At 38.2% G+C, this 14,912-nt stretch overlaps 1 protein-coding gene across 10 annotated transcripts in view; it reads left to right on the top strand.

Moving 5' to 3' along the window:
- The window catches only part of DOCK9 (dedicator of cytokinesis 9), a 2,508,686-nt gene extending 2,497,276 nt beyond the window's left edge, over positions 1-11,410 (top strand). For 9 of the 10 annotated variants that reach the window (XM_044071294.1, XM_044071300.1, XM_044071298.1 and 6 more), the window contains one exon: positions 10,006-11,410. In XM_044071294.1, the coding sequence (XP_043927229.1) occupies positions 10,006-10,134 (129 nt within the window). In that variant the 3' untranslated portion in view covers positions 10,135-11,410. Of the gene's footprint in view, positions 1-7,611; positions 7,620-10,005 lie in introns of all 10 variants that reach the window. The other variant, XM_044071299.1, reaches the window with a different exon arrangement.
- Positions 11,411-14,912: the final 3,502 nt, after the last annotated feature.

The following is a 14,912-nucleotide window of genomic DNA, read 5'->3' as shown; positions in this document are numbered from 1 at the left end:
TTTTGAATCTCTCAGTCTTGAAAAGTTTGCTATTGATAGTTCTGAAATTATTACTTAATTCCACTCTCTCCGCAGCTTCATACTTTACTCATTCTTGTGTTTGCAGTTGTTTTAGTTCTAAAGGTATTAGCAATATCTTGATTACTGCCATATAAACCTAGTTAATGTGTTCTCTCATTGCAATATAATCCAGTTCCTCAGTACTTTTACTGAGTTGTACTACCCCTTTGGCATGATACTGTTGTTCATTTATGTGATATCATCATGTTGCATACATCTTGTGTTATGCTCCATGCTGTCTTAATGTCAGGATGTACAGTGTACATTTTTATATTCATTTTAATTGCTAAGCTTGTTATTAATGGTGGTTATATTTGCATGTTTTGTGACAATTCTAAGTTTACATCTGTATGACTTTTTATTATTTTTTCATGATAGTCTTTTTTTGTGGTAGAACTTCAACTGTCTGTTATGTACTGAGAAGCCACTCTACCCCTGCAGACCATGTTAATCTGTCATCCTACCATCCTAGACTAGGCCTTTCCTTTCAAAGAGAGATAGAAACCAAGCCTAGGAATTCGTACTAAAGCTGTCTTGTGGAATGATGGATTAGGCTATGAGTACAAAGTCATCTTAAGTGCATCACTGGCTATTTGCATTCCACCTAACTACACCCAGAAGCAGACTCATTTGAGCTGTTTCAAGGCAGGACAGCAATGAGCCATAGAGGCATGTGTTCTTCCAAGCATGACCCACCTTTACTACAACACAAAACTCTGCTTTGCAGTCTAGGCCTATGACGCATGGTACTTGTACTCACAGAGTAACACCAAACCTCTCTGTGTAGTCAGCAGCTCTGCAAGTCATACTGCTTCTTTCCCTCCCCTTCCCCCGGGATGGGTGATCTGGTGTCAACTGTTCAGCCCACCTGACAGTCATCTCCTTTAGCACCCAGTCCTCTACTTGATCCTACATCACAGCTGGGATATAGCCTGTGCTCCGTTCCATGGAGCGGGCATAATTGCAACTTTTGTTGCACTGTATTTCGGACAAATGAAAGGAAAACTTTTTTAGCGCTATCATTATTTTGGCTGCTGTCTGTGTTTTTTTTTAAAAAGGTACAGTTGGTGCTATTGTAGGTGACAGTCAACAGTAAACATTCTTTCTGGCATTGTTATACAAAATTGTTTGCATGAAGCTTAGCTGATCATTTGATAGTTGCCTCAGTTACTGATACCTTGTCCTTTTGTTTTTCCTCTGTACCTTGCAGTCAGCCGCTACGCATGGCTTGTCAGTGCACCCTGTTAGCTTGCTGTTTACTCCTATACCTTACATAAGTTATCTATTTTTATCTTTTAATATCTGGTGCTTTCCCAATATCAAGTAGGAAAGATGATTTCTTGTGGCCTTTCAAGAATTAGGTTGGATCACAGCTTGTAAACCTCCAAGATTTATGTTGGATATTGGAATAGCAGTTGTCAGACTATTTCACCCCCCACACACTTTGCACACTGATGCATTTGTCAGCATTTGCAGTTGTCTTTCTGACACCCATGCTATTACATTCATTATTTGTGTTTCCAGAAGCTGCTTCTGATTACTGCAGACTTGTGATTTCCTCCTATTCCATGATAAATGTGCTCCACTTGAATTTTTGATAACTTTTTTCCCAGCTTTGTCTTGCTATTGTAGCTTAATTAAGTTCATACCAAAGACATTAGATGTCTGTTAATTTACATAGTATCTGATAATATGTCTTCTGGCAGCCTTCTAACTTGTGGACATCTAAGCTGGCCATTTTTATCTGGTACCAATATCAGCTCATAAAAATACAACTCATTATAAGAAAACAGAAGTCCTGTTTTATATGTTTCACATTTGTCTGCACTGCCAAACGGTACAAAATACACTTGGGTGTGTTTTTTTTTTCAGAGTAATCTAGGCTAAGCTGTTATGCTTGTCAGATGCAATCACATTACTGACTTTAGTGTGTAACATCGTATTGTAATCGTACCTTCAATAAAGGATAATTAGTTTAAATGTAACATCATGAATATGTAGCATGACTGCTGCTAACAGTGTGTAAGCTATGCTAGCTCATTAACAGCATGTCTGCTGTTGCGCACCCACAAAACTCATTTCAGAATTAAGTATAATGCCTGGTTAGTCTGGGCTGCTGCTGCACAGCAGGCACACCTATTAAAGAAACTAATAAGGGTACTAGCAACTTCTCTGTGCCCTCAGAATCTTCATTCCATACTTTACTGTAGACCTGCTGGCTGACCTCTGGAATTGCCATTCAGCACTCCTTGTTTTCACTCTGAGCCATTGTGTTAGCTACTGTCTGCCCTTAGCAGCAGTTTCCAGACTACCGTCTAGTAAGTTCACTTTTTAATTTACCAAGTCTTTTGTATACCATGACAGGTGTGGACCCCATTCTAAAATCAAAGCACGACCCAAGTGCATGAAATTAGTATTGTTTCAATCTGTGATGTCAGCCAGATGTACTCTTTGCAGCACCTGCAATGTGCCCAGTAATGACTCCTCCTGCAATTCATATGGAATTACATGTATCAGTAACATATCCAAGTAGGACTGTAAATTCTTTTTTATAAGACCCAGTTGGAACTTTCTGGGTATCCTTGCACATTGCCCTCATTTCTGCATGCAAATCCTGGTATTTTATGACTTTGTCTCTTTGTGTATGTAAGATACGTAGTCACTGGGTATAGCAATTTCAATGATCAGTGCTGCTTTTGTCTTCTTTTCATGGATTATTATATCTGGTTTTCTCGCATCTGTTGTTTGAACTGTTGGTAATGGGTGATCCCATGTGATATAAACTTCACTATTTTCTATTAATGCTTTGTGGCGTATGTTTCCAGTGTTTTTCAAATACTTCAATATTATAATGTTTGCACAATCCCCAATGCAACAGTCTTGCCACATTGTTATGCCTTTCAGTATGCAGTCCTTCTGTTATTAGTATATCACAACCAGCAACAAGATGTGCGACTGTTTCCAGTTCTCTTTAAAAAAAAAAAACTACATTTGTCTATTTATCCCACATGTTCAGTGGACTTTGAAAGCCAACCTGTATGTAGTCTACTATCTTGGGCTGCCAATATCAACCTTTTGTGTTTTGGTTTAAATTCGCCTCTCCTTAACCATTCCCATGTTCAGTCCTGATCAACATGAGGTTGTTCCAAGAGTTTTCTGTACTTGCAACTGTATTTATAGATTTTACACATTTCCTGCCTTCTCATCTGATCCTTCACCTTGTATTCTTTTGTTTTTTTGATACATTCAGTTGCTGCCTGATTTTTATCTACTTCTGGTTTGATTTCCATTCCCACTTGACACCGACATGTTTCTGCTAAACTAAGCAGGAAAGTTATCTTAGACTTATTCTCCTTATGTTTCAAAACTTTCACTACATTTGGGTCTTGTGAGATCTGCAGACATGCATGCAGTCCCACAATTGCAGATGCATACATGTAATAAATTTTGAGGATGCCCATACCTCCTTTGAAATGGGGAATATATAATCTTCATCTACACTGATTTTTATAAATCATCTGGTGCACACGAAGCATCCTTCTTGTTTTCCTCTCCAACCGATCCAACACCTTTTGGGGTCAGTCAGTCACTCCAAAACTATATGGTGGGACAGGAAGAGCAAATTGGTTTATAGCTTGAACTTTGTTCCTAGATGTCAACGCTGTTTTCAGTATTAAGATGTTATGTTGTCCTATCTCGCCTTCATTCTTGCTGGGTGGGATCGGAACCGAGCATCGGTTATGACTCGGCCGCATACTAAAGTTCGAGAGCTTTCACTGGCTCGAGGCTACAACCTATCCCAATATGCATAGCGTCTGTTCCCCAGATCTCATTTGCCGCTTGCAGCTTCGGTTTTGAATTGTTTTTCGCTGGCTCAGTCTAAGTGAACTCCTTTTTTCATTATTCTAGTTACCTTATCGGCAGAAGTTTACCTCACGAGTGGTCCCTGAATCAAGAAATTGCAAACCAAATTTTTTGCAAGTGGGGCCAGCCTTGCTGCGATCTTTTTGCCATCCCCATAAACTCCAAATGCAGCAGCTACTTTGCCCTAATTCCTCCTGCGGGGGAGTCACCAAGGGATTCACTTACGGTTGGCCCCTGGGACATCTATATGCCTTTCCCCAATTTCCATTGATCCCCAAGGTTTTCCAGAAAGCCAGGTCATTGAGTCGCAGGATAATTCTCATTGCTCCTTTCTGGCCTCGTCAGATATGGTTCCCCTTTCTTTGGCCCCATCTACAGGAGGAGCATTGGATCCTGGACCCATTGCCGGATCTTCTGACTCATCAACCAGGAATGCTTCACCCCTCTCTTCAAAGCCTTGGTTACTCCACTTCCAGTCTTAGCCAGGCTTCCAGAACTATCCCTGGCAGTACGACACATTCTGGTTTCATCACACAAGGATACAACTAGGAAACTTTATGCAAGCAAGTGGAAGAGGTTTTCTTGTTGGGCTCACAATAACCACATAGATCCCTTTACAGCCCCTATATCTGCAATCCTGGAATTCTTGACAGAAATTTTTAATGAAGGTGCAGTGGCAGCCACAATACGAGTACAACTAGCTGCCATATCTTATTACCATGTGGGAGACATGGGATCTAATGTAATGTAATGTCCCATAGATTATGCAAAGCCTTTCTCAGGTGCACATTCCTTTTATGACCCCCCCCCCATAAGAGAACCACCACCTCCGTGGAACCTAAATTTGGTATTATCATCCTTAAGTCTTCCCCCCATTTGAACCAGCCTCCTCTTGTTCACTGAAGTTCTTATATTGGAAAACAATTTTCTTAACAGCCATTACCTCCGCCAGGAGGGTTTCAGAACTGCAAGCTCTGTTTATCCATCCTCCCTATCTGATTTTCCACAAAGCCAGAGTTTCCCTCAGAACAAATCCTTCCTTTCTGCCAAAACTCTGTTCTGAGGCCAATTTGAATCAATCTATCGCGTTACCTGTATTCTTCCTAACCATGGCAACAAGGCAGAATACAAGCTTCACCAATTGTATGTACATATACAGCTACACTTTTACTAACATAGGACCAAAGAATTTAGAAAATCTGATCAGCTCTTTGTTTCATTCTCAGAAAATAGGAAAGGTGCTCTAGTTTCAAAAGTCACCTTACCTAAATGGCTTATAGATACCATCTCTTATGTTTACAACCCTCAAAATAAACAGCTGCCAGGGAAAATCAAGGGACATTCAACTAGAGCTATGTCCATTTCCACTGCTTTTCAAGCTAGACTCCCCTTGGATTCAATTTGTGCTGCTGCTATATGGGATAACCCTCATACCTTTATCACTCATAACAAAGTAGATATGGCCTCCCGGAACAGGGCATCCTTTGGTTCCACTGTTCTGAAGGGCTTATTCCCTTGAGCCACCCAAGAAAGAAGGTGCTGGGGATGCTGTCCTAACCAGCAAGAATGAAGGCGAGATCGGACAACGTAACATAAAAAAGTTATGTACTCACCATAACGTCCCATGTTTACTCTCCATGATCTCACCTTCATTCTTGCATCCCACCCTTCCTTGAGGATTGAGAGGATACTACAAATTGACAGTTAATGGTCTGATTCCCTTCATGCCTTTTCATTTTTGGACAGCGCACATGTTATAGTCATGGTATGGGTTAGCATGTCCTAGTGATTAGTTTCTCAAACGAGATCTGGGGAACAGCCGCTAGGCATCTTGGGATAGGTTGTAGCCTCGAGCCAGTGAAAGCTCTCGAGCTTTAGTATATGGCCGAGTCGGAACCGATGCTTGGTTCCGAACCCAACCAGCAAGAATGAAGGTGAGATCATGGACAACAAACATGGAACATTATGACGAGTACATAACTTTTTTTTTAGTCTTCTAGAATGTTTCTTACTAAGTTTTATTCGCATTTATTCATGTTTTATTGTTGACCTTTCATCAGTTCCCAAATATTTATACACTCCCTCTTGCTCAAGTTCTTTTATATCATATTCCTGCCCCAAACTGATGTTTTCTTAGCGCTGCAGCTTTCCTGATTTAAAGGTTGCTTTTGCACATTTATCAGAACAAATCACATTCTTATATCATCTGAAAAAGTTTTGACTATTTGCAGTTGTGCTTTTATTTCCTCATCTGATGAACTGTACAGTTTTAAGTCATCGACAAAAGAAGATAAGAAGTCTTTACACTTTGTTTTGTGGGAGTCAAATTGTAGCTATGACCTAATCTTTTAAGTAGACAGCTTATTGGGTTAAGGACAAGACAAAAGAGTAGTGGTGACAGAAAGTCACCCTGGAATATCCCCCTATGAATTTTAATCCCTGGAATAATAATTTGTCCTTTATCATGGCTTAACTGCAAAGTGGTTTGCCACTGTTTCATGGTCACTGTAATGTAATCGATCAGTATTGGTTTTATCTTACTAATTTTTAAGCACTCTTTTATCCATAAATGTGGGATACTGTCAGATGCTTTTTTGTAGTCTGTCCATGCCATACTTAGATTCTTTCCCTTTTTACAGTTCTCCATTATGACTTTTTAACAACAAATGATCCTTTGTTCCATATGACTTTCTTCTGTTACCCTTTTGTTCTGTTGCCACGGTTGAGTGTTTTTCTAAATGATGATAAATTATTTCAGCATCAATTTCATTGTTTAGTTTTATATATTGTCAGAAGGCAAGTTATTGGTCAGTAGTTTTTAGAATAGCTTGCAAGTTTGCTCTTAAATGGGAGCATTGTTTTTCCTGTTGTTAACCAAGCTGATGTCTGTTCGGGGTGCACATCTAAATAGCTTGTGCTTATGGCTAAATTTTCATGTAAAGATGTTAATACTTTTAGCCAGAAATTAGGTACTGTATCTGGGACTGGGTTTTTCCAATTAGAAGCTTTTCTTAACTTTGTTTCCATCTCTCTGGCTGTTTACTGTAGTAACTGAAAAGGTCAGTGCATGTCAAATAAGATTTAAGCTTGGGAGGAGCAGAAGGTGGAGAGCCTTCATATACCCAGTAGTGTGGTCCTATTTTTCATATCTAACAGGCACTAGAACTTTTATATGCCCTGATGGATGGCCCTACTTTTCATATTTAAAAGGCACAAAGATGTTACTGTTTTGCATTAATGTAATTATTTGAATATGCTTGAGTATGTATCCAGTCTCTTTGAGGGAAGGGATCATTCCGCGCTATAAGCAAAACCCTCTCCCTGCCTTCTTGTGGATAGCACTATCTCACACATGTTCAGCTTTACCCCTGAATGCCAGCTTTTTGACAGTCCACTTTTTAACAATTCAGTAGTAGAAAACCATTCACTACAATGATAGGTCAACATCTTGTATAGTGCCATAGGTTTTGTAACTTGGACATTAATCATTCCTTTAAATCATTAACCAGAAAGTGGATTATTATTATGTGCCTAATGTCATGATCTTGGATTTTCAGAAGCATTAAAGCATTCATTTCCATAGTTTTGTGACATGATTGAGTAATATATTTTTAATAATTTAAAATGCAAACCAAATTTCTTAACAAGTTCTTTTTTTCTTTCTGTGCTTCCTGCAAACATGAGCAGATTGGATGGTAATACAGCACTGTTGGTTTTAAATAACGTGTGTGATTGTTTGTTTTTACACATTGCACATAACAGTTTTCCTTGAAACTGTTTTGCAAATGACAATGTGAATTATTTTGTTGACTTTTGCGAAAGCATGTTGTATTTCTAAGAACTTGCAGCACTTATTTTTTTCTGTGTTTGATTTCCAGCTCCATGAAGTATGCACAAAGTCCGTAGGAACCTGTGAGCATGTCACTCTTTACCATCCTTATTTCCCATATTTGCTTTCATTTTTTAAACCATTGAAAGTGCATGGTTTATTGTACACTGAATAATAATATTTTACAGATCCATATAGTGACCTGGAAGGGAAAGCTTAATGAGTGGTCTTTAACAAAGCCATTGTAGGTGGATTCCTGTCTTTACAGAGAAAATTTTAATGTCAGCCTGTGTGGAGTCTGGCAGGCTGTAAAGAACTACTGTGCTTGTATTTCTGTTGATGTCACAGCCCTGGATGAAGCCCATGAACTTAATTTAAGTGTTGAGCTCTGTTAACGCATTCAGACATTGCCACGCTCTGCCTGGTATTTGGCTGAAAGATATGGAACCCACCAATACATCTGAGTTTGTGTTTTGCTGTCTGTATAAATTTACAGCAGCAAAGTTATTCATGATCTGGACATGCAGCTTGTGCATTTGTGTCCCCTCTAAGCAGATGATCAGTAAGCTGCAGGTGTAGGGCATTTAACTGAAACCAACTTGCTCAGTTGGGCAGAGTATCCAAAAATGTATGCCAGATGTCAGTTTGAGAAAGTCTTCCAAAACATTATTCTTAAAGCCTACCCCTCATGCTTCCTGCAGTCAGTCAGGGGCTGTCCCCCCTTGCTTCTGTTATTCTTGTTATAATCAGCTGTGGTTGCACACCCTTGTTTATAGTTACCATTCAACTCTGGATGAAAATTACAGCTCTGTATTCATCTTCGATGTGTCTTGAATCCATCCATTCATCTTCAACCCCTTTCCCCATTTTGCACATGGGGTCAGGTTGTCACTTCAGCTGTTGTCAGCACAAAAAGAGGTGCATAAGTTTTACCTAAACAGGACCTTACAAATAAATGATAGTTTGTCTCATTGTCAGATGACACAAGTCTTGTTCAAATGAAGGTGTGCAGTAAGTTACATAGGTCACCATACTTTTGTTAGAACCATGTTGTGATGGATCAGGATATGTACCTACTGCTGCACTAGTAAAGTCTAAACGTGCCTTTTGATGGTTTGTCACCTCATTGTACCACAGTACATCTTGTGCTTTGCCTTTGTTATTGAGATGGGTACCAGAAACTGTTGGTGGGCTAATTTGCAGAGAACCTTAATGCAGAGCCTAAGGATTCGCTTGATTGATCACTTACTTGTGTACTAAAAAGGGCTGACTGAACTCTATGAACCCTGAAACTACACTTCACACCTTATAATCTGCAAAAGGTTGAGCATGTTGAGAAGAAGGTGTTCAGCTTATACTGTAATTATACTTCCTGTGTTCCTGCTGATCTGTAACTACACGTGTGGACTATTATTTTCCTTCAATTTTTTTTTTTTTTTTTTTTTTTTATTGCACTGCAGGATCACCTAGCTTCTCCCTTTTTTCCACACAGTCTGTCCATTTGTTCCTCCCAGGGATGAGAGTCAGTCTTCACCAGGGAGAGTAAGAACCATGCAGCTCATTTTTTCCCTGTCTGTAAAGCCAGAGGTGGCAAGAGTTAGATGTTAGGGAGCTGGTCAGTCTGCAGATTCTGCAGACTTGTCTGACTTCCTTTCTGAGTACTGATTGTCAAGCTCTACTCTGTGCTTTTGTAGCAGAGTTCAGGTGTAAAGTCAACAAATACCAGCCCTCTACTAGAGCATTTCATTTAAAGTGCAGCATGGACGTGCTAGGTCTTTTCTGCGAGTGATTCACCTACATGCAGGCAGGTATGCCCCAATGCACTTACTCAAGCACCCCACCCCGAGGAAAGACATGCCATCAGTGGCCACTCACTCCTACCAGCACCTGTTGTGCTTTTACACATGGGTTTTATGGGTCGTAATCAGGGCTTTAACCCTCTACAGCACTGGGCTCTCTCTGGCCATGGCATCTTACTTTGCAGAAATCAAAAGAATACTTTGGAAGGTGGACAGTAATGAAAAAGTGGGCAGTTATTGTTCCAGTAGGTAGTTTCCTAAGGACTTTGTACATTATAAGTGGAGATTGCAATTACGTGAATTTTGAAGGAATGTTGTTCACCTATAGATGTGTCATTTTAAATGACAGAAAAGCTGATATTCCACTCATCTCCCAGAGAATAAATGTTTTCTGTGCATGAAGAAGAGCTAACGCTGTTCAGTTTTCTCATTATCTATTTCTCCCCCACACAGATCAACCCATTTGAGGATGGAATGAAGATAAATGTAATCCCAAACTCAATGCACATTTTCAATGCCATCAGCGGGACACCATCAAGCACAACAGTTCACGGGATATCTAACTCTTCCTCAGTTGCATGATCCTTGTTGAAATTAAATTTTATATATATATATATATATATATATATATATATATATATATATATATATATATATAGATAGATATATTTTTATTAAAGTATAGCTTTGTGTTATTATTTGTACACTCAGGATCCTTTAAATGTTAATATTGGGCACGTGCAAGCAGCTGAAATTATGGCACTAAGAACTAAGCACAAATTTTTAGCTTAGCATACCAAATGTTTATTCCTGGATGACCTGCTGTAATTAACATGCACAGAATATTGTAAATGTTTTATCTGGAGCTATTGTTAAAATTTTTGTATGAAATAGGTGATGTCTTGAAGAAAGTGAATACATTGTATAGTGTATATTTTTATGCAAGTTTATTTGAACTGTTGTCATCTTTTATGCAAGTATTATTATAAAAATACAGATGTGAAACAAGGGATCTATGTAAGATGTGCTAAATGTACCAACATTAGTGAAATCAGAATGCAAGTGTTCTGCCTATCCAGAGCAGTATGGAGGACATTGCAGTATAATTAATTCAGTGTTGTGTTTCTTTCAGCCTAATGGAGAAAGTGCTGTAAAGATGCAAAATCTTTCCATGTATAGGCTGGAGTATTATGTTAAAGGCAAAGATCAAAATGTGGTATGTACCCACCTGGACTAGTTTTCAGTTTCATCTGTCTGCACATGCATTTTTAGTACCTGTGGTATAACTGGATAATGAGTACTCAGATTGTGTATCAATAATCTTGGGGGGGGGGTAAGCTGTGCTCAACTTAAAAAGACATTCACACAAATATATGTATATATTGTTTAATACAGTAAACGTTCCTGTATATAGCTGTTTGCATTGTTTGTACACATTGTGCTTAACTGCTTCAAAACCTTTGCTTTTAATACTAATTGTTACAGAGAAATTTGTGCTTGATCACTGTACACATACTATATATTTTACAGTATATTTTATCATTGTATATAAATGAGTGCAATATCAGGCATAATTTAAGGTGTACACAGTCTTTGCTTTGTTTTAGTTTATACACTGTATAAATATGTATCTGTTTGCCAAAGTGGTGGAATATGTAATCAGTGAACCTGTGTACTGTGGAACTTGATGGAGTAATTTAAAGCTTTTACTATCTGATTGTTCTTTTAAGACACTAAATAATTTTATATTTGGTATTAATTTTTTTTTTTAATTTTATTTAACTGGAAACAATGCCCTGCTGTATTTAAATGTTCCTTATGCCATCTTTTATTAATAAAATTGCTTAATTCTCTGTAATTTTTCTGCTGCAGTGATTGACTAAGATTTTCCCTAAACAGTTGCTGGATACTAGTGGAGTAAGAGTATTATTACTATAAAGTATTATTTTAACTTTGGTTCCAGCCATAGCTACCTGCAGTCAACCATGTCCCAGGACCCCTCCTCAGTCATCCATTCCCCTTCCCTTTACCTGTCTGACTTGCCTTTTTGGACCAGGGCCAAAAAACAAGGGCATCTCTATTAAAAATAGTCAGGGAAAATGTGCAGAAAGCAAATGAGGGCATCCCACTACATTACCATCTAGACAGCTACAACAACTTTTTTTGAATGCCCTGCCTGCTGCCTCACACAGTTCCCAATGCGCATTACATATGCACACATATTTAGACCAGGGTTATTGATTTGCACAAATTACTGCTAGTCCTTGTCCGTAAAACATGCCCTTACTTCTGTTAGAGGTGAGCTGGCAAAAAATGGCACTCATCTCTGCTTGTAAACAGTCTGTTTAAGCATTGTTACCTGCCTTGTTTTTAGTCTAAAATATCATTTAGCACCATCTTTCTAGAGGAATGAGTTGACAGTCCATGAAAAAGACATAGCTTACTGAAAATTCTGCTAATCTTAAAATATAAAATAAAAGTAGTAAAGAAGTAGTAAGACATAATTCAATAAAAACATTTGTGAGATGTGACTGGGATTTAGAGTTGTTTTTATTTTATTATTTTTTTTTTAAATAATGGCTTTTTGGTCATTGTTGGACCTTATGCATTTGTCAGGTAATAAGACATGATAAAGTATGCCACACACACCAATTGAATAGTTAAGTGTGTAATGCAAATGTACTTGAACTGACCTGTGGTTATAGCAGCTGTGCATGTCAGATCCACAGATTTTTGCAACTAGTCCATGCACAATGCCCATCACCTCCTACCCTTGTTTCGTTTCATTTTATTTATTTTTGCTTCCAAGCATGCATTGTAGTAGACTGTTCTTCAAGTGGAGTATTCTACTTAACTACTTGCATTAAAGAAGTTCTTTCACAAGCTGTCTAAATCAGGGATAGTATAAAAGATAAGAACATGAAAATATTGCTTTTATTACATAGTCTAGCTTTGGGATTGGTAATACCTTGCGTTATTGTGTATAGACAAATCTAGGATCTCTGTTATTTTCAAATAATTATTCCAGATGCATACATAGGCTAAAGATTAGGCAATGTCATCTCCTTTTGAAGGTTTTGTACAGCTTGGTCCCTGATCATGATGCTAAAAGGTGTGAGTCTTGCAGCAAGTTTAAAGTTCAGTGACCTGTGTAGCCGTTAGTAAGAAATCATGAGGCCATCTGGTAGACAGTGAAAAGTCCAAGTAGGTGTTTAGCTTGAATAAGTCTTTTAAAACCATTTAAAAATAACATGAAATAAAAAAGTATTATTTCCAGGAAAAGCAGCTGTGAAATGTTTTAAGTATAAAGCATGTCTGAGTATATTAGTTGCTCTTAGGTTTATGTTAAATTAACTACAATATATTAATCAAAACTGTTTTGAAAAAATAAGTGAAATCTAAGGAGTGGTGGCAGCTTCCTAAATATTGTACTGAAACAGCTTAGGATCTTTCTGCTCCCCACCCATGGTTATATGCTTTATAAGTAACACATATCATGGGAATGTCACCTTTGACATAAAAGGAGACTCAAACTCTAAATAAAATCATCCTTCCTAGACTTTAGAAACTGTTTTACAATAATCCACAACTGGGTATGGATGTGATCAAATAAAGCCAACAGTGGGTAAATCCTCTGATACCCACATCCAGGACTGGGTTATTGCTATTATACAATGATATTAGTTAAGAAAGAATTTGACCACCTTTCTTAAATAATGTCATTATATACTGGTATTTTAATGTTCCTGTGCTTCCTCCAGTTGATTTTCATATACTGTGCATGGATATGTCATGCATGTCCATACACTTACATATACATCAGTGCAGAGAAAGAGTAGTGTTGGAGAAGACAGCATATCCATGCTATTTTCTCTGCCCCTGTTTTTATTTTTCTCCAACAGTCTGAGGCATGATTGCTGAAGTCCTTAGTAGTTTACCAGAAAAACTAAAATGTTATGCTTGAAAGGGTAAAAACATGAAGAAAATGAGGGATACTCTGTAAAATTCTTGGCAGTTGGGAAGCATGGTTACCAGCAGTCATTCTGATCGTAGCAGTGGTAACCATACCCTCGTGTGCTGAGTTTTATAACACATCCCTCATTATTTTCATATTTTGCCTTGTCTATCCTAAAATGTAAAGGTAGCTTTCTAATGCATGTTTCAATAAAAGGCCTGCCTCTGAACAGTACTGTAGTGGCCAGACTTCTTCTGTTACAAATATACAAGTATTACCATATATGCTGAATTTACAGTTGGCACACTGATTTGGCTGCTCAGGCAGTTGCTGTGCATGTATTTGAATAGTAATGACCTTTTGTTTTGTAGTATATAGTACACATTATGTAGTATTATTTATTTATAATCTTATTACAAATATACAAGTATTACCATCCTCAGGGACCCAAGTAAAGCTGCTCCTGACACTGTTAGTGAGTGCTGAGATGTTATTAATCTCTGCATTCAGGAATGCACACTGTTAAGACATAAAATATATAAGTAAATTCACACACACAAAAAATGTTTTGTGAAATCACACTAAGATATGCAACAACTAATAGGTACTACTTGGCTTTCATATTGTAAAGATTACCCTAATTAGAAAACAAATCTAAGTGAAACAAAGTGCAGAAACTCTTCACTTATCAGACTGTCCAGATGTAATTGAAAACGTATCTTGCTTTTGCAGAAAGTGCTAATAGTCTTATTTAATTGCACCAGAAAACTGAAAGGAAAAAATTGTAAATGCAACATGTCACAATAAGCAATGAAGTGGTCACTCAACTATGGGATGTATTAGATGTACATGCAAAAACAGTTTGTGCTAACTTCACAGTAAGCTGGAATAAAATTTGCTACACTGATAGGTCCAAAAGATGGACTGTGAATAAAAGAAAAGGCACAATAGGGGCAGCAGATGTTCCAGCTGATGTGTGGAAGCCCTGAGAAGAAGAGGTCCAGGCCATCTCTGGTAAGGCAGTGTTGACTGTCCACCATGCTTACATGTCCTGCATCCCGTACAGTGATACCAGTTAATAAGCCAGTTGTTAAAGCCAACTATTTTATCTTTGAACTATTTGCAGCAATAAGGTCATATTCATATTTGGGAGAGTTTAGAGACCTAGGGGCTCTTTTCACATCATGAATTCTGGCATCAGGGAGATAGTAAACCCATCCTTATCCAGTCTGGTGAGAGGAGCATCAGTGTGCCTGTAGAGTCATCAATACCTAAAACATTACTTTGGGAGCCTGCAGGCTTTGAAGACCTTAAGAGCATAGACTTGTCGGCAGGCTGATTGTTACTGAGGCTAAGTGCAGGTATGGAGTGTCCCTTTGTGGCAGAGTTTTATTAATACAGTGTC

This window comes from Protopterus annectens, chromosome 5.part0 (assembly GCF_019279795.1).
Source record: "Protopterus annectens isolate FY-2018-M chromosome 5.part0, PAN1.0, whole genome shotgun sequence".
In the NCBI taxonomy this organism is placed as follows: Eukaryota; Metazoa; Chordata; order Ceratodontiformes; family Protopteridae; genus Protopterus; species Protopterus annectens.
The sequence above is the reverse complement of the archived record's forward strand: the minus strand, read 5'-3'. Positions and strand labels throughout refer to the sequence as shown.